The 27,442-nt window shown below is 37.9% G+C and overlaps 1 protein-coding gene across 10 annotated transcripts in view; it reads left to right on the top strand.

Annotated features, from left to right (window-relative positions):
* The window catches only part of CADPS2 (calcium dependent secretion activator 2), a 496,507-nt gene that overhangs the window by 100,014 nt on the left and 369,051 nt on the right, over positions 1 to 27,442 (top strand). For all 10 annotated transcript variants that reach the window (XM_044759580.2, XM_044759476.2, XM_070512671.1 and 7 more), the window contains exon 2: positions 24,642 to 24,755. In XM_044759580.2, the coding sequence (XP_044615515.1) occupies positions 24,642 to 24,755 (114 nt within the window). The remainder of the gene's footprint in view (positions 1 to 24,641; positions 24,756 to 27,442) is intronic.

Here is a 27,442-nt window from a genome sequence, read left to right as displayed (position 1 = left end):
TCTCTGTTCTTTTCTGGAATTCCAGTTAGCCTGTTATTAGACTGCCTAGGTAGTCTTCTTATTTCTTTTTTTTAATTTTTATTTCTATATCTTTTTTCCCCCTCTACCTTTTGGGGGACTTCTTTCTCTTCTGACTCCTCTATGGAGTACTTCAATTCTACTGTTATATATTTATTTTTCAAGAGCATTTTTTCTTCGCTGAATGTTTTTATAGCTTCATATTCTTGTTTCTCTTGCACTTTTTATTTTTCTGATAGTATTAAGGATAGGTTTGTTGTTGTTGTCTTCCTACGTAGTCTCTTTCTTCCAAGTTACCTTTTTCTGTTTTGATTTTTTTCTTTGGGAGGCTTTTCTCACTTCCCTCCATCCTTAGCTGAATATGTCTATACATAATTCTATATTATCTAAATATATATGCAGATACTGATATTCACAACTGAAGATTGTTGTGTGTAGGGGAGGAAGACATTTCCTCTACCTGCTCTGGGTCCTTCTGGCCAGACAACAAATTAAATTCACATGAGACAGAATAACAGGAGAAAATTAAACAAATCTTTATAACATGTATACACGGGAGAGGCTCAGGCAAGCTGAGCAACTCAGCTAACTGGCCAAGGCTGCCTGTTTAAGTATCTTCAGCTACAGACAAGGAGGACGTTTGGGGTAGTGGTTTGGGTCTTCAAAGGGGAGGAAGGCAACTCACGTGGAAATGGAAAAGCAAATGTTTGGTAAACAGAACTTTGATAAGAGTGGGCTTAGCAAGGGTCCTCCTAGTCTACCGGAACCCAAAGTTATGTATGGTGATGGCCTGTCCCAGGGACAGGCCTTTATTTTAAAATTCTTTTAGGCAGTTAGAGGGGAAAGGTTGAATGTTCTTGCTGAGTCTGAGCCTTTATTGTCTTCAGCTCAAAATAATCCACATACCAGAGTGGTGCATTTTGGGGTGGCCTGCCCTGAACCCCATCATGTGCAATATGATAATGCCTTTCTTTGTTGGTCCTGAAGCTTATGACTTGTTTGCTTAATTATACAGTGCTTAATAATACATTTTATATCTACAATTGATTATAGTTAACTATACAATTTGCTTGTATGTACAGTGTGTATATATACAGTGTGTGTATATACCTATGTGTGCCTACATATGATATGCGTATGCGTATTGATTATATTGTCTGTATAAAATTACTCATTGTACATCTATACCTATAATATATATACATATATACACATAAATACAAACTTGTGACTGATATTCTGAATTAGTTTAAAGATTCACATGAGCTGTAGTTTTTTTTATATGCTCACTTAAGAAATTAATCTTATTTAGATTTTGATTCTTCCTAGCTGGCTTTAAATGTTTAAAATTTTTAAGTATAATTTGAATAGAGTTAGACAAAGTAACATTAAAATCAAGTCACAAAGATAAGTAGCTTTTTTCAGAAATGGTGACAATTAGATTAATAGCAAGGTCCAGGCAGGAAGGAGTTCTGCATCCTTACAATCTCATCTTTGAATAATACTCAGTTAAATCTATTGGAATCATTAGAGTCTTCTCTAAATCAGTATAATGGCTATGTAGTCTAATGAAATTAAGCTTTTCTACAGAATTTTCAGAAGTTTCAAAAACCTTGAAACCCCAAATAATTTCTGAGAATTCAGAAACATTTGTCCCACCGTATTTATTTACAAAGTGATTTGCATGGTGAAATGTACCAAGCTAGTAATAAAAATGACTATTTGTACTTTTAAAAATTAGAAATATAACTTTATTAAGACAGTTTCAATTTTTTCTCTAACCTTGCGTTTCAATTCACCTTGTCTTTAATTCTGCTTTTTGTCAACTGCCATCTGCTTCGTTACTCTTAAAAGTGTATACTTTTTCAATAAAATAACTTTTGCTCAGAGCCATAATAAATTTATTACATCTCTGGATCCTGATTTTCAGACAGGGTGCCTGAAGATGTCAGTAAGCAAACTCAAATAAGACAAGCTCCATATTAGTTTTGCCATTGCTTCCTGACTGTAGACTGGGATAATCCATTTGGCAAGAAAATAGTGAATTTTTTTTGTCTTGTTCAATTTATAGAAATGTAGTTTCCTGTTTTGAAAGTACCTGGATTCCTTGGCCTCTTATTTTTGCTTTAAGGACTTCTAGATTTTTTTTTTTCTGAAATAAGGAAGTCCTTAGACACTATTTTTAGTCTGTGCTAAGTTAAATTTTTCGTCTAAACATATGTTAACCTTAGTGTATTTTAATTTTTTCTGGTGATTTTCTCCCCTGAACTCTGTTGATAAAGATTGATTTAAGAAACACTGATGGTTTGCAGTTATCACTTTGTTTTTTAATCTCAGTCTTTCATGGTAGAAAAAGAAATAATTGAATGAACTCAGTTCTCTCCAATTCTGAAAGGTGGCCGGAGTCAGCTCTGAGGACTGCTTAGGGAGAGGTCAGTAAACATATGCAAATCACATCTTCCTTCATATGTAAGAAGCTTTGCCCCATGTCCCTGTGAGTCTGATTTTGTATACTGTTTTAAGAGCGATAGAGATGATTTGATATGTGCTTGTTTAAAAACTGGGAACAACTTATTATGTTTTGAGTAGGAAATCCTCTTTTAAGGGACATAGGCACTAAAATTCCTGTCATTTATACCTAATTGAGGCTCTTAACTTCAGTATTTGGAGTACATCACAAATATTTTATACAATCGTGCTTTGCATCCAGTAGAAGAGGATTTCAGAAAAGATATGAGATTGCATTTGCTTTGCTTTATGAACTCTGTGGTCATCTGAATATGTAGGAATGAAGAGGCTTCATGTAAATGATTACAAAGATTTTATTGTATTTTACTTCAACCTCTGAAAAGTTCGCTCTGTTTGCATCCTGATCCTTTCCTTGTTCTGCTGAGGTTGGGTACATAATTCCGGAGGGAGTGAGAAACTTGAGAACTTACAGGCAATATAAAAATAAGGCTTGGCAATTTTCAGTTAAAAGGAACTTATAATTTCATGGGCATGGGATGGTAACACATGTATATAAAATCATAATCCAAGATCTAAAAACAACAAGGAAGTTATTAACAGAGGATAAAGGGAAGTGTGCTTAATTTTTTTGGATTCCATTTGCTTCTAATAATAGCTTTGATGCTTCTCTACGAAGATATTAGATTGTGAATGTCATTTTGTCAAATGATGTTGATTTTTTTAAACAAATTTAGCATTCTAGGTAGGAAAAATAGAATCATTTTGGGAAATTGTACATATACTTGTATGGTTATCTCATGTTTCTGCTGATCTTAATTTTTTTTCTCTCTGAGCTATGTGGATATGCTCAGAAAGATAGCCAGGCTACTAGGGTCTGGCCTAGATAAACCTTTTCTAACCCTTTATTTTAAAATGTGTTCCGTTCTGCATAAGCAGTGTTGTGTGGGTAACGACCACCTGCTGATTTTTGTCTTCAATTAATAAAATAATTTTTTTATTTCTCCTAACCTGCAAGTATGCTATAGATGCTAGTAAATTGTTTTCAAAAATTCAACTAGAGACCGAATATCCAAACCAGAGTTTACTCTAAGAGGAGTGTTCAATAATTTTGTCACTGTGCAACACTGGCCTTTGAGAGAAGAAAGGCTTTACTGCCAGGTTGACCAGCAAGGAGACAGGAGGCCAAGCGCTCTAATCTGTCTGGCCTGTCCAAGGTATGGGGTAAGGTTTAAGAGATCAGGGAGAGCTGGCTGTTAAGGGGAAGGCCTGGCAGGCTGAGTTTTGATTGGCAGGCTGAGTTCTGTGCATGTTCCTGGCTGGCTGGCTCCCTGGCGACCTCTGAAAAATACCTTTAACATTCTGTTACGATGGGATCCGTTACGGGAGGTTACCAAGAAAAGTACAGTAAACAAGGGTAAAGTTGTTAGGCAGATTTAAGTCATTACTATCTCCCTTCATAAGAGTTTTTAGAGATTTAGAACCCTCCTCCGCTTCCTGACACAGAGTGGGAGACACCCTTACAAATGGAGATTTCTCTTACAAACATAAATTTCCCTTACAAAAGGGTAACTTCTACTAGGTTGTCAGAGTTTTTCATGTGTCTGCTGTTTTTAAATAATCATCAGGTCAAAATAGCAGTTATGCCTGATCCTGTTGATACAGGCTCGGTGAGTTGAGGAGTTGAACGAAAGATGTCTTGGACTCTCAAGGTCTGACAGTAGTGCTCTTTTATTCAGAGAATGGTATGGAGTAGCATGGGGACAGGACCCATGGGCACTAAGAGCTGCAGGCATGGGAACAGGACCCATGGGCAGTGAGGCGCTGCAGTCATGGGGACAGGACCCATGGGCAGTAAGAGCTGCAGGCATGGGAACAGGACCCATGGGCAGTGAGGCGCTGCAGTCATGGGGACAGGACCCATGGGCACTAAGAGCTGCAGGCATGGGAACAGGACCCATGGGCAGTGAGGCGCTGCAGTCATGGGGAAAGGACCCATGGGCAGTAAGAGATGCAGGCATGGGAACAGGACCCATGGGCAGTAAGAGCTGCAATGTGTTGAGGGGTAGAGCTAAATTTATAAGGCATAGGTATGTGAGTTATTTCTTTACAAGACAAAGGGAAGAGCTTGAAAAAAATTGTTAAAACAGTAGCAGTGTAGGTGGGGTCTGGTTATTGGGTGGTCCTATAACTTTAGATAAGAAATCAGGTCTGGGGCTGACCTGGTGATGCAGTGATTAAGTTCGCACATTCCGCTTCAGCGTCCTGGGGTTCGCCCATTTGGATCCCGGATGCAGACATGGCACCACTTGACAAGCCATGCTGTGGCAGGCGTCCCACATATAAAGTAGAGGAAGATTGGCGTGGATGTTAGCTGAGGGCCAGTCTTCCTCAGCAAAAACAGGAGGACTGGTGGCAGATGTTAGCTCAGGGCTAATCTTCCTCAAAATATTAAAATTAAAAAATTAAAAAAAAATCAGGTCAGATCAGGTCAGACCAGATCAGGACCCCCTCTGCTTCCTGGAGGATGATATAGATCAGTATGCAGGGCAGGACGCCTTGGGCTTTTCTCCTTGGGGCAGGGGCAGCCTTGATCCTCATCACTGTGGTTATAATTTTGTCAAATTTCCATTTTTCAGGACACGTGTTAGAAACGCCTAGAATTTAGCATAAATTACCAGAAAGCATCTGGACCAGGAACTGGAATTCTGAGTTTGGCCAAGTGAGACTCAGTGAGAGGTGTTACCATCCCCTTTGGTGCCACATAGAGGTCAGGGATGCCAAATTTATTGTAGTACAGAGCACTTGGAAAAATATGCGTACCTTACGTTAACAGAAGCTGATCAACAGTGTTTCAAAACATTGCCTTTTGGCCACGTTTCAGAGTGTTCCCACCTGTGTGTTGGAACACACTAAAAACATTCATATATAGAGAAGGAATTGCCTTCTAGCATAATTCCAGGAAATGCTGTTCATGTTTATTCAGTATAACAGATGCCCCCCTGGAGTTGTGCAATGTGGTAGTACTGTCTATACTGCACTCCAGGGCATAAACTGAGGGGATTGGGACATCTGTATGGGGTTTGAGGAAAGAATTCATGACATTTTCTTTGTAATATGTGGTTGAGATGGAAAAACAAAGTATTTGGAAATTTGATTATATATTAAGGGTCCAAATATATATATATATATATATATATATTTTTTTTTTTTTTTTTCCGCTGAGGAAGATTTGCTCTGAGCTAACATCTGTTGCCAATCTTTTTATATGTGAGCTGCTGCCATAGCACGGCCACTGACAGACCAGTGGTGTAGGTCCGTACCTGGGAACCAAACCTGGGCCACTGAAGTAGATCATGCCAAACTTAACCACTAGGCCACCAGGGCTGGCCCTATATTAAGGGTACAAATATTTTTGAAATCTAACGTGTCTTCCTTTTTATTTAGTAACAAATGTGGCACATACATTTATTTTGTAATCTAAATGGATTTCAAATCAAATTGAACTTTCTCTTATCAAGAGTTTCAAAATAATGACTTTATTCTTTACGCATACTTAGATGTTGTTCTACAATGTTAGGATACAAATGATAACACCAACTAAACAGAGCTGATGACTTGTTTTAACCTTTTTCAAATTTTAATTTTTGTTTTGAATCCATAAGCCTCGTCATTACATGTTAATATATATTCATGCAGTCCTTGTAATTTTCACTTAGTTGATTCTGATGCTTCAGTGTCAAATTAGCCATATTTTGAAGCTAGTAACTATCCAACAACAGATCAGCAAGGTGAGAATAGAGTATTGACAATTTTCTGAAAACATGCACACACCTTTTAGTTCAAACTCTTTATTAAACAAACTTTTCTGAACCTTCAGTATGCTGTGGTAGGAAGCAATAGCAAATGATGCTCTGATCCCATTGCTTCACATAAAAGCTGAAAACAGATGGGACAGTAGCAGCTTGGGTTATATTATATGCACTATTTTGTTACCATAATTTAACGTGGAATTCAAGCAGACTTCTATAGGAAGGCTTCTTTGGAATGAAGTGATGTGTTAATTGAATTGCCATGTTTTCAGAATAAACTCTTGATGTCAAAGCCTTTACATATTCCTGTGACTGCAAAACACAAACATAAGTCCTGTTTGTATAATATCTTGTTTGTTTCGTGGTTTTCTTCTACCACACAGAGTATTTCATCCCCAGTAGTTTGGGTGTTTCTCTACAAAACAGTATTCTTACAGACATTTCTTTTCTGGAATTTTAAATTTTTTTAAAAAGACAATTTTTAATAATTGGGGATTCATTAATATATAATGGAACTTCTTTTGATTTAATAATGGGGGATTTGTTAAGATATAACAGAAATTCTTTTGATTTAATAATCTTTGGAATTAGTGTTGTCTCTGTCATCTGACATCTTTATCTCCAAGAATTTTGACAGCTGATAGCTTTTCCATATCCTTTGCTTCACTGGTCCTCTATACAATCTAATGTTGAGAATATCATGTAACTGGTAAAATAAGTGATTTTGCAGTTTATGTGAGATCTTTTGGCCTCAGCCCTTAATTGTATGACCTTGAGTTCTGGAGTTCAGTATGGTACTCTTGTAACCTAGCTCATAGATAATTTTGAAGATCTTAATTCATAGCTTATTTATGTTTAAGATGGATGTATTACAGGAAGGTACAGCATGGTTAGCTTCATACTTTTGCTTGACTTGATAATGTTTACAATGAAATAAGACATTTAGACCATAGAAAAGAATTGTCAGAGTACACAAATCCAGATTTGGTATAGTCATCCTACTGCCTATTTAGAGTCAAACCTTTTTTTGACTATTATCTGAAGACATCATAGATTAAAAAGAAAAAATGTTGCCCACTTTAGTGGAGATTTATAAAAATTCATTCTATTTAGATATGAAGTTCTAAAGGAGACTGAGCTAGTATGAATTTAGAAACTTGATCTAAAAAAATTAAAGCCTATTTCTTAAGAATTTGAGACTATTCAAAAATTTAAAAAATAGAATTGGGAAGTACTGAGATGAATTTCATCTAATTCAACAATTAAAATTTAGAAATTCAAATAACGTAGATGTTAATTTATAGGATAAAACATTTGAAAAATATTTCAGAGCTCTAAAGGCCTTTTACTTAATTCTTTTCATTAAATCTTGTTAATTTATATTGGAAGCAAACATTTTTTCCAACTTACCAAATTCAAGTCAGACTTTGGTTAACTAATAAAATGAAAGCAATAGTAGGTAAATTCATAAATAGTTGATAAAATTCACACAATTAAATTCGATTTAGGAATACTAATACAAGAAGCTAGTAATGATAACCAGCACTGCTTTCTCTGTTAGCAGAAAGAATTATGAAAAGCAAATTAAATGGAATGAAAACTAAATATTTTATGTGGATAACCAGCACTGCTTTCTATGTTAGCAGGAAGAATTGTGAAAAGCAAAAGCAAACTAAATGGAATAAAAACTAAATATTTGACATGTGCATGATAAACAAAACTTTTTGATTATGAATAGATTGTGGCTAAACTAACCCTATTGACTGACTGAGCTGGATGTTAGAGGGAGATGCGATTTTGTGTAGGATTGCAAAGTCACTCCTTGGTGGGGAGTGATCTGTATCACGTATTGTTTGCTAAAAGGACAATTACCCAATTAAGAAAGTTTGTGGAGGGAGCCATACAAATAATGTTCAACTATGATTCAACTGTCTAAGTTTTTGAGTAGTAGTTTAGAAAGTCTAAAAATTCTTTTTGATGATCAGCACGTTGGTTGGGAAGTTCTGCTCTGTTTGTGGGGGGAAGTTACGCCCCAGTGGGTGGGGAGGGGAGTATGTGTGTATGTCCACAAGCATCTGCAAGCATTTGTGTGTTTATATATATACAACGGAGTGTGCTTTAAATTAGTCATATAACTTTTGACAGCCATAGCTGTTGGCTAAAGTGTACTGTTTTACAAACCAAGGTCATAGGAAGAAAAAATTTCGCTTTCTTCAATTATAGCTGTATTCAAACACTCCTTTTAAAGGAGCAGTTTATTTTACAAGGTATTGGAAAATGAGGTGGTGTTTTCCCCAAATGTCACTAACCTCTTATTTGAGGGTAGGCGTATTTCTTTTTTGTCTTCCCTATTACAGTACTTGGTATTAATAGGTTCTCAGTAAACATTACTGAGTTACCATTTGAAAAAGCATTAAACAGTAACATAGGCTTTCTAAATAAAAGTCGAGGCAGTTATTACTTTAAAGTTTAAAGTTTTCTGTTTGCAAGCATTTAGGAATCTCTAGGTGATGTGGTAATACAGAAGTGATGTGTAAGGCTTTAGGCTTAAACAATGAATGATGTGAGAATGGATTTCTGTGCTTCGTGTGCATATAGCATAATATATATATCATATATATGTATTATGTATTATATGTATAATCAATCTTTTTCCTAGAAGAGTTATCTTCGACTTAATTATACCCTATCAGATTTTTTTTTTAAAAACCATGTTTATAAGATATACTATTAAGAAATTAGTTTCCAGGTACCAGTTTATTTCAGTGACAAGTTGTCTTTTACCTGAGGGCTGTTGAATGACTTGATCTTCTGATGGAACATCCATTGCTCACTTTCCAGGGATGTCTCCCTTTGGAGGATGGAAGTTCCAATCTTAGCATGTTATGCACTCCCCTTCTCCTCTTGCTTCCTTGCTTTCCAAAGCCTTGTGTCTGCCCTCTCTCTTCTCCTTTCCCTCTGCCTTGCTCAATTCCTTATCAATAAGAAAAACTATTATCGATGTGCCCTATCCTTTTAGGGGCACGTTGTCAGCTTAGTGAATGAATGTTAAGCTGCTGTGCATTTTAAAGAACTGATGAGTTTACATCTAACCTGTTGCAGGAATTTTATCAAGAAAGGGGGCCTGAAAAAAATGCTCTAACCCAAAGAGTTTGTCATTGTAGAATACCAGACATTTTGGTAGGCAAAGATAAGGTGTGTGACTGATGTTTACGAAGATCTGACAAATCACAAAACTGTAACACAGAAGCCTATGAATTGTATAAAATTTACCCAGTGTTTTTTTTTATCTTACCTACTTAATGTAATTCTTTGTAATATACTAGTGATTTTGGTGCTAACTTGTATTTGTTAATGTATTATTTTGATCTCTATATTGATATTATAATTATTTTTCCACCTTATAGCCAAATTTTACAGTAATGTTCAGGTACATCTCAGGAATTTATAGTACTTCAGAGAGTTGTTCCAGAAAGTATGAGAACATGCTATTCTTTGCTACAAGAGTAATTTTGGGTGGTTCTGTAATTTAGTAATGTAAATAGATATTTTATAGGATAAATATGGTTTAATAGAATTTTTGTGAGAGAAATTACCTTAACAGAAACTAACACTAGAAAATGTTTTCTAGTGGGAAGAGAATTTTCAGATCTGCTTTAGCAGAAAATATTGAAGTTTTCTGTTCTATATATGCACATTCTAGATTATCTTTCAGTTGTTAGCATCTTGAATCCCTTTTGAGTTTTCTTGGACATCTGTTTTGTGAATTTATATTTTCGTCTATAAAATGGAGCTGATAATGCTTCTCAGTATCAATGAAGTGTAAATAGGGGCTCTCCCTTCAAGGTGGCCTGGCTCTATGTGTCTCGTTAGATGGGCAGCAGATTAAGTAGAGCCAAAGGCGTCCTTTTACCAGTAAGACAGGCTTTTAGGACCAGGATGTGTGTGTGCCACGGCCTGAATTACGTGGCATTTCACTGTTGAGCAGCCTTTATTTCTATACATTTGGTGCCGTGTAGGTTTTCTCTTTGGATCAGTGTATTATGTGGCAATGTGTGTGGGACATCTGGTCCCAGGGAGTGGCACTGTGCAGTGGCCTTTCTCCATCCCTGTGGTTTTTGTTGTATTTGGAGGTTGGCTTATTTCTGTTTCTGTTGCCAGAGCCTTTTCATGTTTATTTGAATTTTTAAAATTTCTTATGATATAGCCAGTATTTTTTTTTTTTTTTAAAGCTTTTCTTGTAGGTTTGTATAAAGTCACCACCTTCTGAAAGATTCAGGCGGTAAGGTTCGTTGTATGTGAGGACTAATTCTCCTGGACATGGAGTGAAGGAGAACATGCTTTTACTTTCCCCCATACTGTGCTCAGCCTTCCCCTAGATAGAATAGACGGATGAGCCTCAGGGTTCCTTATTTTAATCCCCCCATGCCCTGGAAATTGTCCTTTATCACTATTTCTAATGAGAAATTTGCTATATATGTAAGCATTTTTATGTTATGTGTTTTCCAAGCAGACAAAGTATAAGAATTGAAGTGCCTGTATCTTAAAATGTGATTCATAATTATACTAACCAGAAGATACATCTGCCCCTATTTCTTCGTCATGAGTAAAAGCCTCATTTAAAAATTGGTTTCAGTCCTATCCTGTGTATCATGCATTCCTGTCTTTCCATTTTAGGTTAATGAAAAATACAAATTCTGGAGTGACAGCTAAGCACTATGCAGTGTAAATACATCTAAATCAATTCACTGATGCTTCTCTACCTCTGCTTTAGCTGAGTGGATTTCTTAGCTCATGAATCCAGGTCCAGCAACCCTAACCTAGCTGAATGTAAAAATTAAATAGGTTTCCAGGTCACTCTATTTCACATCCTGAAATAGTAGGGTTAGAGTAGGTTTTCAGTGTCTGCCTTTTCAAACAAGCTTTTGAAGATTGTGACCAGCCAGGGTTGGGAAACTAACTGGTTTTTCATTCTTTGAAAATGATCACACTTGCCTCTTAGTGGTGTCTCATCTGTTTGTCTTGCACAGCATGTTGAGTTGTGTTGTGGAAATTTCCTTTGAGTTTCCTTTTGAGACAGCGCTGAAAAGATAAAGGAATTTGAGGTGACCTGAACCACAATCCATTATCAAGTCCTAAGAGGCAAAGATAACCAGGTAGAGAAACACAAGACAATCCAAAGAACCAAAGGAAGATGTTATCAAAGATTTAGAGAGTGAGTCAGAAGATATAAATACAAATATAGGATGTCCAGTTACATTTGAATTTTAGATAATGGATCATTTTTAGTATAAGAATGTCCAAAATATTTCTTGAGGCATACTAAAAATTTCAGGTAGTTGTTAGTATAAGTATTTTACCATTATCTATCTATCGTTTCTCTGAAGTTCAAGTTTATTGGGACATCCTACCTTTAATTTAGCAGCCTTATCTAGAAGCCCACTGGTGTGACAGGAGGACATGGTGTGAAGCTCAGACTCAGCAGTGTTGCATGAAGTAGCTGGCTTTATTTTAAAATATCTTTTGTTGTTGTTTTCTTGTTAATTACTTGGAAGCTAGCTTTGTAATTGGTAGAATAAACTATTTGCTCTTCTCTCTTTGTGGGAAAATTGTTGTCTCCTTTTTTTGACCTCCCTTGGTGAACAAATGTGCTAAACATTTGCCTTTACTTAGCAATATGTATTCTGTATGTGAATTCAGAATTGCTTTTAGAATCCAAAAATCTAAAGCAAATATTAATGTCATCCCAGTCTAGGTGCTCAGTTCTTTTAGTGTTAATCTTGAAGAAGGCTTTTATCTGTTTAATCTTCACAAATCCTTGAATTTGCTAATCCGAACGTTTGCCATGATGTCTTGGAGGTAGCATCGCATTTTTGCCAGCTAAATTTTGCAAGGTTCAAGAAGGATATAAATAGGAAATAATTTTCACTAAGAGAGTAATGTGATCCTTGCATTTATTGTCCCTAAGTTCATGGATATAAATGCAGTAATCAATATGATTTAGTTGATTTGAAATAAATGATTCTTAAAGTTGTAACTAAGATATCTGTTTGAGGTACGGACTAGAATTTGGTTGTTTGTTAGGGAAATAGGCATGAGGAGACATTAGCCTTGGTCTTGTCTGTGCAGTTCTCCAGTTCCGGCCTCCTCCTTGGAACAGTCAGGATGGAGCAGCAGTGCCAGTTGCCTACACAGAAGCCACTCTCTAGCTCCTCCTCTTCCTCACCAAACCCTTGGTTTTTATTCACATATCAGGCCTCCCCCTTATTATGCGGGAGGGGCTGGATTCTTCTTGAGTTCCCAGGATGACTCCTAATTGGTCAGTCAGTCATGATACTCCCTTTCCAACTTCAGTGATTTTTGTAGGAATGGACACAAGAATCGTTTCTGGCCAGTAACATGTGGGTGGAAGTCTGCTGGAGGGTGTGCTGATTCTGGGAAAGTTTTTTCCTCACTCCACCCCTTTTTCAGAGTAAAAATATCTTCTTGTTCAATCTTTGTTTGTTATCATGTGAGGATGCTTCACACAGATTTAGTATGGCTTTGTTTGGAGGCAATAAAGCTGAGGACAAATCCGCACATGAGGGTTATAGACAGATGGAGGAGGCCTGGCTCCTTGATGACATCATTGAGCGACTGAATTAACTGACTCTGGTACCCTCATACCTTTGGAATTCTTGAGATATGTGATTATAAACCTCTTAATTGTTAACAGGCCATTTTGAGTTGGAGCTTCTGTAACTTTCAGTCAAATGCACTCTAACTAAATTAAAGGAGTAGGGTGACCTTAATGCTTATCTTACTAGATTCTACCACTGCATGTGTCAGAAGGATGGGTCAACAAATATGGCAACCTGAAAGTTCTTTACCTTCCTCCTCTTCTTTACAAATAGCCATTTCTAATTCGTGATGTATCTACTTAGAAAGTTAAAACTTCAAACATTTCTGGGGAAAGCAAATTTACATCATTTTCTTCTTTTTTTTTAAATTTATTTTTATTTTGTTTTTCTGCTTTTTCTCCTCAAACCCCCCCCCCCCAGTACATAGTTGTATATTTTAGTTGTGGGTCCTTCTAGGTGTGGCATGTGGGACGCCACCTCAGCATGGCTTGATGAGCAGTGCCATGTCTGTGCCCAGGATCCGAACTGGCAAAACCGTGGGCCGCCGAAACAGAGCACACAAACCCAACCACTTGGCCACAGGGCCAGCCCCCATTTTCTTTTTTCAAAAGCAGCTATCCCAAACCACTTATTACCTACAGGAAAAAGCCATTGTGTGACTTGGAGCTGGTCAGCTTGTTTAAGCTTTTAGACCAGTACACAGTTGTCTGCTGCTGAGTCTGTCCGAATTCCTTGTCATGAACGTAGAATCACTGTTTCTTGCAAATGTGGCTTCAGCATATGGAACTTTGCCATGAAATACCAGATGGTACCAAGGCACAAAGTTCTTCCTGCTTGAGAACAATATCATCTGCAAAACAGTACTACTCACACTGCAGCTCAACAAAGAAATCTTTTACTGTTTCTTCAGGCCTCACTGAGTGTGGCTGTGAACTTATTATTTGGACAACACACAAGCTATCTGAGACTTCTTTTCTAAGACTGTATCTGTTCCTTACTCCTCAGTTATGTCACTACTAGAGTCTTTTGCCAATGGTTATGACAGGATACATGCTCAGAAAAGTGGTAGTGAAGGTGATATCCTTTTCCACTCTGGATTTTCTTCCACTTACCTGAATTTGTATCAGCAAACGTTGTACTTAGTGTGTGTTGGGGGGACATAAAAATGACTGGCATCCATATGTAAGGAACCTGTACCCTAGTAAGGGGAAACCACATTAAGCAAATGATAGATGTATGTATGAGGTGCGAAAGTGGCACAGAGAATGGGATGACCTAATTGGGGGGAGCAGAAAGAAGGAGATTTCTAGGAGGTTTTATCAGAGTTATGTTCTCATAGATGGAAGGATATTCCAGGCAGAGGGAACTAACTGTGTGTGTGAAGACTCAGTGATGTGAGGGAGCATGATGGGATCGTGTTTGTAGGTAAATGGGAAGGAGGGGAACTTGTATTCACCTCTTCAAACTGATCGGATCACATGTTTGGATTTGCTAGATTTTGGTGGTCCCGTGTCTTGACCTGGGTGTGGAGAATGTGACTTGAGTTCAAGAAGAAACCCTAAGTGTAGCCAGTGGCTAAGCATATCAGTCAGATAAACCTGGCTCTGCCCCCAAATTATGGGACCTGGACCACTTTCTTAACTTTTCTGGACCTTAGATTCCTCATATTTGAAACATAGGAGCCCACCTCATAGGGAGCTTAAAATAATCCTTATAAAGAGGTTAGAAATGTGCTTACTATGTAGTAAGTGGTCAATTAATATTAGCTATTATTGCTGGGTATTAAATTACACATTAATTAAAGGTGGTCAAGGGGAAATCATATTGTTTCAGAAGGGCAGTCCCCTCGTGATCTACCTGGACATAGTCCACTAGAATTATTTGTAGGAAGGTATTGACTAGAAACTTTGCCTTGTGACAGACTCTGCTTCTGACTTGGTAGGTTGTGAGGTGACAACATGTGCTGGACTGCTTCCTGTTTCCTGCCTTTTTCCCATAGTGAACCTCCAAGACTACTTGTTGAGGAAGCCGTATTGATTTTGTCAGACCTTAGTGAAGGAGGAAGTGACTGTGGATTGCAGTAAGACCTTTTCAGAGTGGCTCCTGAGGTTTCTTCCCTTTGAACCCTCTACCCCCATAGTCATCCCTGACTTGCTTGATTGTAACAGATTGCTAAGGCTGTTATTTATGATAATGGGTGTATTAGTCAGGGTTCTCTAGAGAAACAGAACCAACAGGATATATATATAGGTATTGAGAGAAGATTTATAATAGGAATTGGCTCACACAGTTATGGAAGCCGAGAAATCTCGCGATCTGCCCTGTGCAAGCTGGAGAATCAGGAAAGCTGGTGGTATCATTCAATCTGAGTCTGAAGGACCAAGAACCAGGAGCCCTGATGTCCAAGAGCAGGAAAAGATGGATGTCCCAACTCAATGAGAGAGACAATTTTCCCTTTCTTAGCCTTTTTTGTTCTATTCAAGCCCTCAATGAATTAGATGATGCCCGCCCACATTGGTGAGGGTGGATCTCTTTGCTCAATCTACTGAATCGAATGATAATCTCTTCCAGAAACACCTTCACAGACACACCCAGAAATAACATTTTACCAGCTATCTGGGATCCCATAACTTAGTCAAGCTGACACAAAAAACTGACCATGACAGTTGGTTGGCATTTGATTTTGTTGAACTTATACTATTAATGGGAGCCATTAAAGGTTATTATCATAGGTTCGTTCCACTCTCAGAGTGGTGGCTGAAATGATGTGTCAATGAATAAGAGGATTCTAAAGCAGATTTTGAGGATAATGACCAAGAAGGCTCACCATTTCTCTTTCTTACCTATCACCACTTTCAGGAACATGAAACAGTCCTGTTGAATAACTACTCAGCACTTCATTTGATTGTCTCTTGTTAGACTCAGCTAAATGAAGACATAGTCAAATAAGAACATGGCAGTGGGATAGAAGGGGCATGTAGTGATAGGGTAAAAGCTGTGGAATTGGATTCAGGAGACTTATGTTAGGATCCTCGTTCTATGACCTAACTGGTTTTGTACCTTAACCTCTGTTTTCTCATCCATAACATGGAACTAATAACCCTACTTTACTCTCTGACAATGGAAAACACTAAGCAAATACTTAGGTGTTGCATTTTGGCTCTTGTTCAGTTTCTCTTCTGTTGGTCATATCACAGGGCTTTGCCACAAGCTTATAAACTGTGGGGCCTGCTGTTGTGAGTGAGGGTATGAGTGTGAGTTTCAGGGTGCAGCATGGCTATGTGCATCTGTGTCTTCAAGGGACGCTTGACCATCATCCAGTTGGAATATAATGTGAGCCGCATATGTAACTTAAAATTTTCTAGTAGCCATATTAAACAGTCATTTTAATAATTAATTTTACCCCATATATACAAGATGTTTTTCAACATGTAACCAATATGCAAGTACTAGTGAGATGTTTCATATTCTTTTTGTTGTACCAAGTATTTGAAATCTGGTATGTGGGTTAGACTTGGAGCACATGTCAACTCGACTAACCACATATGAAGTGCTCAGTAGCCATGTGTATTGGACAGCACAGCTCTGGGCAGTCAATTGTTCATATGCATCCATCTTAAGATTGGTTTTTGTCTCTGACTTCTGCAGTCGCTGAAATAAAACCACCTTGTATTTCTAAAATAATAGCAATTATAAAGCGTTAATGTATGGTTAAGTACTTTTCCCTATCTTATTTACTGCAACAGCTCTATTAAATGTGTGTTATTACTGTCCTCATTGTTTAGGTAAGAACTTGAGGCACTGAGGTTAAGTGACCTGCTGAAGGCCCTGCAAATTGTGGGGAATCTTGAATGTAGCAGAAGTAGTCTTACACTAGAGCCTGTGCCCTTAATTACTCACTCTGCTGCCCTATTAGTTATATATATCTTTACTAATTCATGAAATAGCTGAAAATATCTGAGAGGCTGTCTTCTCAGCCATTTTGGTGGTTTGAGGTAATCGTGAGTTTTTATAATTGCGTGATAAACCAACTTTTTTGTGGGAGCAGGTGAGCATGAGAGTACCTGTGATGCTAGTACCTAGGATGCTAGTAAGCAGTAGTTTTATAGCAACCAACTGACATTTGTTTATTTATTCTTTAAAAAAAAAAAAAACATTCTATGTGCTAGGCATTGTCGTAGTATGGAATTAGAGCTGTGAGCTAAAATCAAGTTCTTACTCTAAGGCAAATTTTATTCTAGTGGGGGACTTAATCAAATACATATAAGCTGTCTATAACACATCGGAAAGGATGAACACTTACCCTTGAAAGAAATGTGTGGTTATAAGGGAAACAGAATAATATGGGTATTGGAAAGGATGTAGGCTTTAGATCGGGACACTGGTTCAGATTCTGCTCCTGCCTCTTATAGATATGAAGTTAGGCAAGATGCTTAACTTCTTTGAGCTTAACTTCATTTGTAAAATGAGGATAAATGCTTTATAGGAGATGGAGGAAGATTTAATGAGACATGCGTAGAACATGCTAAGTACAGTGCAGCGAGGAAATTCATAGAATTCATGGATTTGGCATTACTAGTTTCAGTATTACCAGCAGCACCCCTCCCCCAAGACAGTCCCATAATAGCAAATAATTTTGCGGAGGCTTGAATTCGACTAAGAGGTTGATGAGAATATGGATAGAAGTAATTCACTTAGTGGCTGAGTAAGCCTCGCCCAGAGCCCATTTGTCCACAATGCAATGGGACTTTGCTGTTCTCTAGTCATCACTTAATATACATTTTATTCTAAAATATGTTAAAGATGTATTTGCATATTTGGAGCTTTTTCATCCCCTCTTTCAATACGGTGGGATAACAGATTTCAGTCTGCCAAAATAACTATTTTTAATGTACCTCGGGCATGTGGACTCTGGTGTTCATTGTTCAATGGGGTAAGTTCATTGGATAAGGAGTTTTTCACATAAAATAACATTACAGAAAGAATATTTTTTTGGAATAAATTAAGATACACTTTACCAGCAAGGGACGGTAGTATTATGGCATTTTCCCCTGGTTGAGCATCTCATTGGGATCTGTATCAGTTAGGATTTTGTTCAGTCACATATCACCAGTCAACCCCAAGTAAGAGTGATCTGTACATACGAAGGCTTATTTCTCTCTCACATAAAGGAAGGTGGGAGGTAGCAGTCCAGCACTGCAATGGCTGCTCCACACTGGGAGGAGGCTCAGGCTCCCTTTATCTTGCTGTTCCATCATCTTTATGGGCCAAGCTGACAGTTCCAGCTAGCACATCAAATTCCAGCTGGTAGGAAAAGAGGAAAGAAAGAAACAGGCAAAAAGTGTTTGCTTCATCTACTTTTTATGATTTCCTGGAAGTCACATACGCTTTCACTTATATCTCATTGGCCTTAACTTAATCATTTGACCATGTGCATGGTCAAGTGAGGCTGGTAATTGTAGACTCAGATGGGCATATTCACTGTCTCAAATAGCTGTGCTTACAGAAAGGGGCAATAAAAGTTATTCGGATAAAAAGCTATTAATAGCAATGCCTCCCACAGGATTTTGTAATGTATGAGACGTGGCCAGAGCCCCTGTGTTATTCTGTTCTGATACGCGGTTTGGGGAGGTCTATTGTTTCAGAAATGTGGGAGGTGCTGATTTTTTTGCCCCAGTGGTTTTATGTAGATCTTTTGCCAGAGTGTCGTAAGGGAAAAAGAAGATAGCACCTATCCTTCAGTCTTTTCCCATTAATATCTTTTACTACATCTCATTAAGAAGCATTAGGGGCTGGCCCCGTGGCCGAGTGGTTAAGTTCGCGCGCTCCGCTGCAGGCGGCCCAGTGTTTCATTGGTTCGAATCCTGGGCGCGGACATGGCACTGCTCATCAAGCCACGCTGAGGCAGCATCCCATGTATCACAACTAGAAGAATCCACAACGAAGAATATACAACTATGTACTGGGGGCTTTGGGGAGAAAAAGGAAAAAATAAAATCTTTAAAAAAAAAAAAATTCTTAAATAAAAAAAAAATAAAAATAAAAAAAAGCATTAAAGCTATGCTGTTCATCTCAGAGACCATCTGTGCCTGGAGTAAATCCTTTTACCTGTTTGAAAGAAAGTCTCTCTACCTCTCTTGGAGGTATATGCACACAACCTCACCCACTCACCCTCCAATCCTGGAGCTACAGTACCCACTGTACAGTACCCACTTTCACCTGCCACTTTGCTGTGAAATCTGACGGTGATCGCCTTTACTCACCAGGATGGCATGCAGCCCCCACCATGAGCATCAGGACTTGTGATGAGGGGACCACAGGTCAGGGCAGGCTCTGCACAGCAGTGGTTGCCAGGTTCCTGAGTAGCATAATGGCTGGTCTCCTGCTGTAGTCCAAGATCTTGGCATAAGTCTTCAGTTGATCATGACTTCGAATGAAAGGACTAGAATCTAATTTGAACATTAAAAAAAAAACCCTAATAAACATAAAACATCTCAACTCTAGAAGTTTTTTTTTTTTTTCCTGTGGTGGTTATTATTATAGATAAATTATCACTGCCAGCTAGGATTTATAAAATTTAGCTTTAACTGTCAGTGTTCAAAGTGGTTTTTTCTTTTTTTCCTTTTCTCCCCAAAGCCCCCTGGTACATAGTTGTATATTCTTCGCTGTGGGTCCCTTCTACTTGTGGCATGTGGGACACTGCCTCAGTGTGGTTTGATGAGCAGTGCCATGTCTGCGCCCAGGATTCGAACCAACGAAACACTGGGCTGCCTGCAGTGCAGGGCGCGAACTTGGCCACGGGGCCAGCCCCTGGAAGTGTTCTTTTTATAAGGCTAATCTCTTGGTTGTGTTTAGGTATTTCATGGATATTTATGTTCTAGTCAAGTATCTGCAATTTATTTTCATATAAAAAGCACTTTTAAAATTCCCATTAGATAATTGCTGCTAGTTAAATTTTTATTTTTGAAAAATATTTTATTCCTTCATGGTTAAATAGGCTAGTGTGAGGACCATATATGAGCAAAGCTAAAATAGAGGCTGAATAATAATAAAATCAGCTGCCCCAAAGAATGCTAATTAGTTGTGTCAAACTGGATCATTACACGTAATGACAGATTTCCTGCTTCCTTCTTAATCCTGAACTGATGAAGGTTTTTTATAATGACCTGGATGAGGACTATGGATAATACCGTATTATGTTAGCGGATATAACAAAGCTAGGAAAGCTCTTGGGTCATTGGGTGAAGGAATTAGAATTCTAAAAAACTCTTAATCAACTGGAACAATGGACCAAATAAATCTAGCAAGATGAAACATGGCTTAGTGAAGCACGTGTAAGAACGTTTTAGAAATTTTTGTTGATTATAAGCACGATGTGAGTCAGTTGATGTGACTGCCAAGAAGAGTTAATTTGTTTTTAGTTTGAGTTAATAGACATGGAATGCTTAGAATGTGGGAAGTGATCCTCCCACTTGTCTCTGTTGGCCACACTATCCTAGGAGAATCACGATCAGTCTACCCAGTACATTTTAGGAGGGACGTTGCTCTTGTAATGAGTTTCATTTGTTTAATGTTATAGCTTTCAAAGTGCTTTTTTATACTTTCCTAAATAAAACTTAAATAAAGCTATTTAATGCTTAATTTATGGACAAATTGGAGAGTACCCTGAGGACATTGGGGAAATCAGCAAAGTTTATTCTGGAGTAGAGAAGACTCACAAATAATCTGGTACATGTCTTCAAGTTCCTGAACTATGTTGAGGAAGGAAAGTTAACGTTTAGTCTGTTTTGTCTTTGACGGCCTGTAACTAGGTTTGTGTGAAAGTCATCAGGAAGCAGGTTTCAATTCTTGATAGCTGTCCAAAATTAGCATTGGTTTCATTGTGAGGGAATAAAGTAGCTGTGTGTGTGTGTTAGTTAGTTTTAGGCTCAAATGGAGGCTTAGAGACTAGTTGGTATGGATTGTGAAAGATTAATGCATTGATTAGAAGGGTGTGTTGCTGTCCTTATGTTTTAGTCTCATGAGAGATGCTAGTGAGTATTACTTTTCATCTGTCCCGTGCTCTGGAACATTTACCCTGATAGTTCATCGCCTTTGATGGATCCCTGTTTTAAACAAAACAATTCATGTTAAAGCCCAAAAAACCCCCTAAGTTTCTTAGAAATCTTCAATCTTCAAATGTTAAAAAAAAAAAAAAAGGATGCGGTTAAGTTCAACTCTTCTACATGAGAGGGGACTTGAAAAAGTCAGTCGGTTTGTTGTCTATTCTCCTTGCAGGATGATCAGATTTAAACTGTCGTGGATCATAATTGTTCAAAGCTGCTATTATAGCTTATTTTAAATCTAATTAAAATTTGAGTTGATAAAAAGGGTCCTGTGATTTAAAACCTAAAATGAATAAAGCAGTATAGGCTGAAAACTCTTTTACCCTTCCTTTCCATCTGTCCAATTCCCATAGCCATCCTTCTTCCATGGTTTCTCTCTACAGATGGAAGGAAATTCAAATACAAGTCCTGTTGCCCCTTTTCTATGAGAGTGGTGGCTTATATTTTTGAAAATTTAGGTTGCTGGAATTTTTTTGCTGTCTCAGGGTTAAGGGGTAGGGGTTGGGGTATGGGCAGCTGCTATAGGGCTAAGATCTGAAATTGACCAAATTCAATTTCCATTCAAGCCCTCCTTTCTAAGTTGTAAGCCTTTAATAGACTCCAGAGTTACAAAATATTTTTTTTACAAAAATGTAACTGTCAACGCAGTTGTTGTCTAGGTGGAAGACAGATTTTTGGTGCTTCCTACTCCTCCATCTTCTCAGAAACCTTCTTCTCTCCTATAGATTTAATTTGCGTTTTTTAAATTATGAATGAATATATCCATTTTTGTCCATTTTTCTATTGGCTTATTGGTCATATTCTTATCAATTTCTAGGATCTATGTGTTTGAAAATTACCTCTTTAGGATATGAATTCTATTTTTTTCTTTTTTTGCTTGTTAGTCTTTTTTCCAGTGATTTTGCTTATGGTATTTTTTGCCATGCTAAATTTATTTTTAATATTTATGCAATTAAATTTATGCCTTCTGGATTTTGATTCATGGTTAGGAAGGTTTGTCTCATGTGATGTTTAAAGGGATTCTCCCATTTTTTTCTTTTAGTACCTTTATGGTTACATCTTTTAAATTTTAAAACATTGGAAGTTTTAGTTCATTTTGATGTAACAGTGTGTGTGATGGTCCAATGTGATTTTTTTCTGCATGGCTTCCCAGTTATTCTAACACCATTGATTGACTAGACCACTTTTTACTATTGATTTGAGGCACCATAAAGGTATTTTATAGTACAGTTCTGATTTTATTTGGGTCTATTTCTTGGGTCTATTCCATTGGTCTCTCTATCTGTTGATGTATGTAATACAGTTTTTTAAAATAATGCTGATAGCATTTAGAGAACTCTGCTTTGTGACAGCTATCCCCACTGCCAGATTTTTAAATTTAATTTCCTCATATCATTTATGTGGAAATGTAGACCTCTTCTCCATATTAATAAAGTATCCATTTATTGACTTTATCACTAGAATATTTGCTGTTATTTTGTCTTAAATATAACTGCAGTAATTTTTATTCATAAAAAAGATGAAGCCTTATATTTAGCCAGGTATCTCTGGCATGTTTTGTGAACTATACCAATATTGTTGGAGTTTCTAAGAAGAGAGTTTGCTCATATCTCCTTTCCTTGAATGTATTCATGAATTTTCCATGCCATAATCACCAAAAAGTAAGTCATTGATACAATGGCTAAACTTAAACACTGGTAAATTAGAAATTACAAAGATTTACAGGAATTTTTAAAGGACATGAAGAAATCCACAGGTTCTGGTTTTTGAATGATATTTATTTTATCAAATAAGGGAGTTGGGACAAATGATCATTGAGGTTCCCTCCGGTTCATTGTCATTCCCACATACATTTCCATTTTACCTGGACACTTGGTTTGCAAGCTGAAGCCCTTCTTGGCAGTTCCCAGGGCTTGGCAACTAAAGTGTTCTCAGCTGTCTTGCTCTCAGCAATTGCTGTCCTTTTTCCATCTGGTGCCTTTTGTGAGAGCTAAAGCCGTGGACTTAATTTGCCTTGCTAGTACACACACACACAAAAGGTCCTTGTTTTCTCTTCCTATTATAGAAACGGAGAATGTAATGTAATAGTGTCGTTCCTGCATTTCAGCTTGGTTAACTTTCCCTAAAACGGAGATAACCTTAGTAAAGAAATGGAATGGTCTTCTCTCTTCACTGCTCAGGGCAAGAGGTTTTTGTTGTTGTTATTGTTTTTACACTGGAGTGCAATAGGGCACTTCTTTATCAATCTGTTACTACCAGCGACAGTTTCTTTACTGTCTTGTTTGTTAGACTCCTAAATAAAACCCATTTTTTGAAAGAGCTTGTCTCTTTATATTTGAATGTTATTTTAATAAACCTTTTGAACAGATTTAACCTTATTTCACATCAGCTTTCTTTTCGAAGCCAAATCATACCAGTTTGTTTAGTCTTTCTAATCCTTGAATCATTTTATCCTCAGCATGTTTCCAAATGCTTTACATATCTCTGTAGAATCCAGAACTGGACTGAGTTCTTTAATAGTCTGATGGGGATCGGATGAAATGGAAAGATCACTCCTTTCCTGTTCCTTATGCATCTTGAGATTTGTTGTGTTGTCTGAAAGACTATGTTGTTCTCTGTCCAGTTAGCTTCTGCATGACCTCTGTCCTACCTCTAGTGAAACTGATGCTCCTGTAGTCAGGGCTGGCTTTATGAGCATGAGCCTGTGCCCTTGCACAGGGATTCATGCTCAAAGGGGCCCATTCTTGGTTTAATGCTTTATCACTGCTGTCCCGAAATTCTTGATTTTTTTTTTCCTTTTAAACAAGGGACTCCTCATTCTCATTTTGTACAGGGCCCTACAAATTAAGTGCGTAATTGATTCCGCTTATAGTTGATTGACTAGAAGATAGGTTGGTAAGTAACAGTTCATGTCTAACCCACCCTCAGTAATAATTACGGTAGCTAGACCCAGGGGGAAAAATGTGCTTGTAAACTTGCAGTGCTCTGCCTGGGTCACAGCTCTTCCCACAACACACTTCAAGATGCACTCACTGCCCGCCTGTTGCATGTCTGTTCTCTTTTGGATTGTCTCCTCCTTATCTCTTTATCTCAACTCAGGCGTTGAACAAACATATTTGTTCATGCAATCCAAACTTTTGGCGTCTGACAGATGTGCTTTCTAGAGGATTCTTTCTCAGGGTCCTTCTGTCCTTTGCAGTCTTCCTTCCTGTTCCTCTTGTCCAGGGCTGATAGTTGTCCGCTCATCTCTAAGAGCGCTTGTTGTCTCTGTCCTCTCTGTTCAGGACAGTTGGAAATCTTGCACAAGTAAACTCATCCAAATTTTAGTTTTTTTCTGTCTGTGCAAAGCAGGCCTGGAGAGTAATCACAGGAATTCTGTCCAGGGTAGAAATTTGGATTTCGTTGCAATATCAGGATTCCAGAGGGTGTGGGGAAGTGACTTGGAAACATTTACAATTGAGCCATAAGTATAAATAGTAGGATTTCTTTTAGCTTTTATTTACCATAAAGTTAATTCTAGGTGTCAAATCTAATAAATATATAGCCAAATATAACTTTCAAGAGTCATTACATTTCATGGATTGGGTAATTTTTCAACTAAATCTCTCTTTTTCTTATAGCTTAACAAGCAGCAATTGCAGTTACTCAAAGAACGGTTCCAGGCCTTCCTCAACGGGGAAACCCAAATTGTAGCCGATGAAGCGTTTTGCAATGCAGTTCGGAGTTACTATGAGGTAAGTTTGAAGAGCTTTGTTTTGGCATTCTGATGCTTCCTTAAAGGTTTTTGTTTTAAATGACTTTCTCATTTTAAGCAACTCACTGGTGTGATAGGAAGGCTGTGAGTTGACCACCTTCCTGAAAGCATTGTCAATTCTATTTTGCAATTTAAAACCTCCAATTCCACAGCCTGGTTTTGAGACATAAACAGAATTGGAAATTATTCACATCTTTTGAGAAGTAAACTGTTGAGAAAAAATATCATCTGGCAGTGATTAATATAGCTGAGTGTAGCTTTCTTTGGGTCCACATGTCTAAACTATCCTTTGTAATCAGGATCTCAATAATAAATTCGTATCTTGTGCCACTTTGTTCCCTAAGAGTTATAATAATTAAGGCCAGTAACTAATTTCAAGAGGATAAATTGAATTCTCTTTACTTCCAGAAGGAATAATACTACTAATAGCACCTTGCTATTTCTTCTGGTTTTTGTTTGTGACTCGTGAGGAATTGTCTGGATTTCTGTGAGCACAGGTGTTCACACATGGTCATTAACTGTTTGAGTGAGTTGCCAATAGATGTTCAGAGAGTTCCCTTCTTTCCTAAGCATTTCAGAGTCATTTAGGGAATGGATTCCTTCCGTGGTGCAGATGCTCTAAACCTTTCAGCTGAAGAAGCAGACCATGCAAACGTATATTAAATGAGTATAAAATGAGAATGTGGAGATGCAATGTGTCTGAACTTCCCTGACGCAGAGAATATCTTTGCATGAAAACAAAGTAACTGGATGTACAGGTAATTGGTTAGATTTGTCATTCATTGACGGTATGTCTCAGAAGTTACTTACTGCAACCTGAGAGGGGTTTATGTTACCCCAAGCAGCGGCATGTTGAATAGGATGAACATACAGAAGCCTTGCTTACCAAATATGTGTATGGCATAAATCTGGTGGCAATAGTGGATGTAGTCTAGTAGGACCTTGACTCAGAGTATTTTAACAAGTATGGGACCTCAAAAATCTTAAGATGTTACATTTCATCTTGCAAGACTCAAAGACTAAGTCTTTGAGTCAAAGTCTTGCAAGATGAAATCTTGCCCTGAATCGTAAAAGATGAAATATAAAAGCCTTTATTTGCACCATGTAGTAAAAGAAAAGCCAAAGTCTGTGTTTGGGATGAAGGAAATGTGGCTCAGGAAAATAATTTCTATAAAAAGATGTAATTTTTAAAATAGCTAATTTTTGGTTTTGGTAAATGTACCATGGCACTATACATCTTAACATGAGGAAAACAAATTGGGCAAAGACCTCTCCTTACTATTTTTGCAGCTTTTGTGTATATCTGAAATTTTTCCAAAATAAGTGTATTTAAACAAAGTAATCATAATATGTGGCCAGTAAAAGGCACACTTAAGCTGTGTTAACAGAAACATTGTAACTCTAATAAAGGAGAGAGTATCCCATTGTATTCTACATGAGGATTGTGTTCTCTTCTGGCACCATATATAAGTAAAAAGATGTGGACAAATTTAGGGTTAGGTTTAAAACATATGTGTGGGTTATTGAAGGAACTGGGAATGTTTAGGCTGGAGACAGATTTGGCTTGTGTTGTATGTGGTCCAAAGAGTAAAACTAGGACTAAGGCAGAAACTGTAGCGGAGAAGAGTTCAAGCTAACATTGTTGGAGTTGGGTCGCGCTGCTCAGATACAGAATGGGCTGGTGAGTGCATGCAGCATCACTGGCGGCCAGATGCTGGCTCCACTTCACAATCACTTGGGAGTCATATTGCACAAGCAGGTCCCAGAGCTCTGCCTGGGACTTACTGAATCAGAATTTCAGAATCTGTACTTGTATTTATTTTTTTCAAAGATTGGCACCTGAGCTAACAACTGTTGCCAATCTTCTTTTTTTTTTCCTGCTTTTTCCCCCCTAATTCCCCCAGTACATAGTCTAGTTGTGGCACATGGGATGCCGTCTCAGTGTGGCCTGACAAGTGGTGCCATGTCCGCACCCAGGATCCGAACCAGCGAAACGCTTGGCCACCGCAGCGGAGCATGCAAACTTAATCGGTGAGCCAGCCCCAGAATCTGTACTTTTAAAAGCTCCCCAGGGCCAGTGCCAGTGGCCTAGTGGTTAAGTTCAGCACGCTTTGCTTCAGTGGCTTGGGTTCACTTCCTGGGTGCAGACCTACACTGCTCTGTTAGTGACCATGCTGTGCTGGTGGCCTACATACTGAAAAATAGAGGAAGACTGGCACGGATGTTAGCTCAGGGCAAATCTTGCTGGGGCCAGGGCTGGGGGGTGGTGGTGAAGCTCCCTAGATGCTTCTCTTACAACTGTTAGAGATAATTACTTGCTAGGATAGTTGGAGAGATGTAAGTATTGATGAGGTGGTTGGACTAGGTGACCAAGAGTTTTCTGTTCTTTGGATAGTATTTCCAGCCAGTGTTTACTCGTGAGACTATATCCCACTTGTCTTACGCTCAATGTGGTGGTAAGATTTTTGATATTAGTAACGTGTTTTTGGAAACTACATTCATGATTAACATTTGGGGATTTATCCTTTCCCACATGGCATACTTCAATAAGTAAGTATATTTTGTTGGAAAAACAAGTAAGGTAATTTTTTTCCCCACAAAAGTCTTTTCCCTTTTTTATAATAATTGTGTATACTTTGCTATGACTAACAATGCTGGTGGTCTCTA

Source organism: Equus asinus, chromosome 1, assembly GCF_041296235.1.
Source record: "Equus asinus isolate D_3611 breed Donkey chromosome 1, EquAss-T2T_v2, whole genome shotgun sequence".
Classification (NCBI taxonomy): domain Eukaryota; kingdom Metazoa; phylum Chordata; class Mammalia; order Perissodactyla; family Equidae; genus Equus; species Equus asinus.
This window is presented reverse-complemented; position numbering and strand designations above follow the sequence as displayed.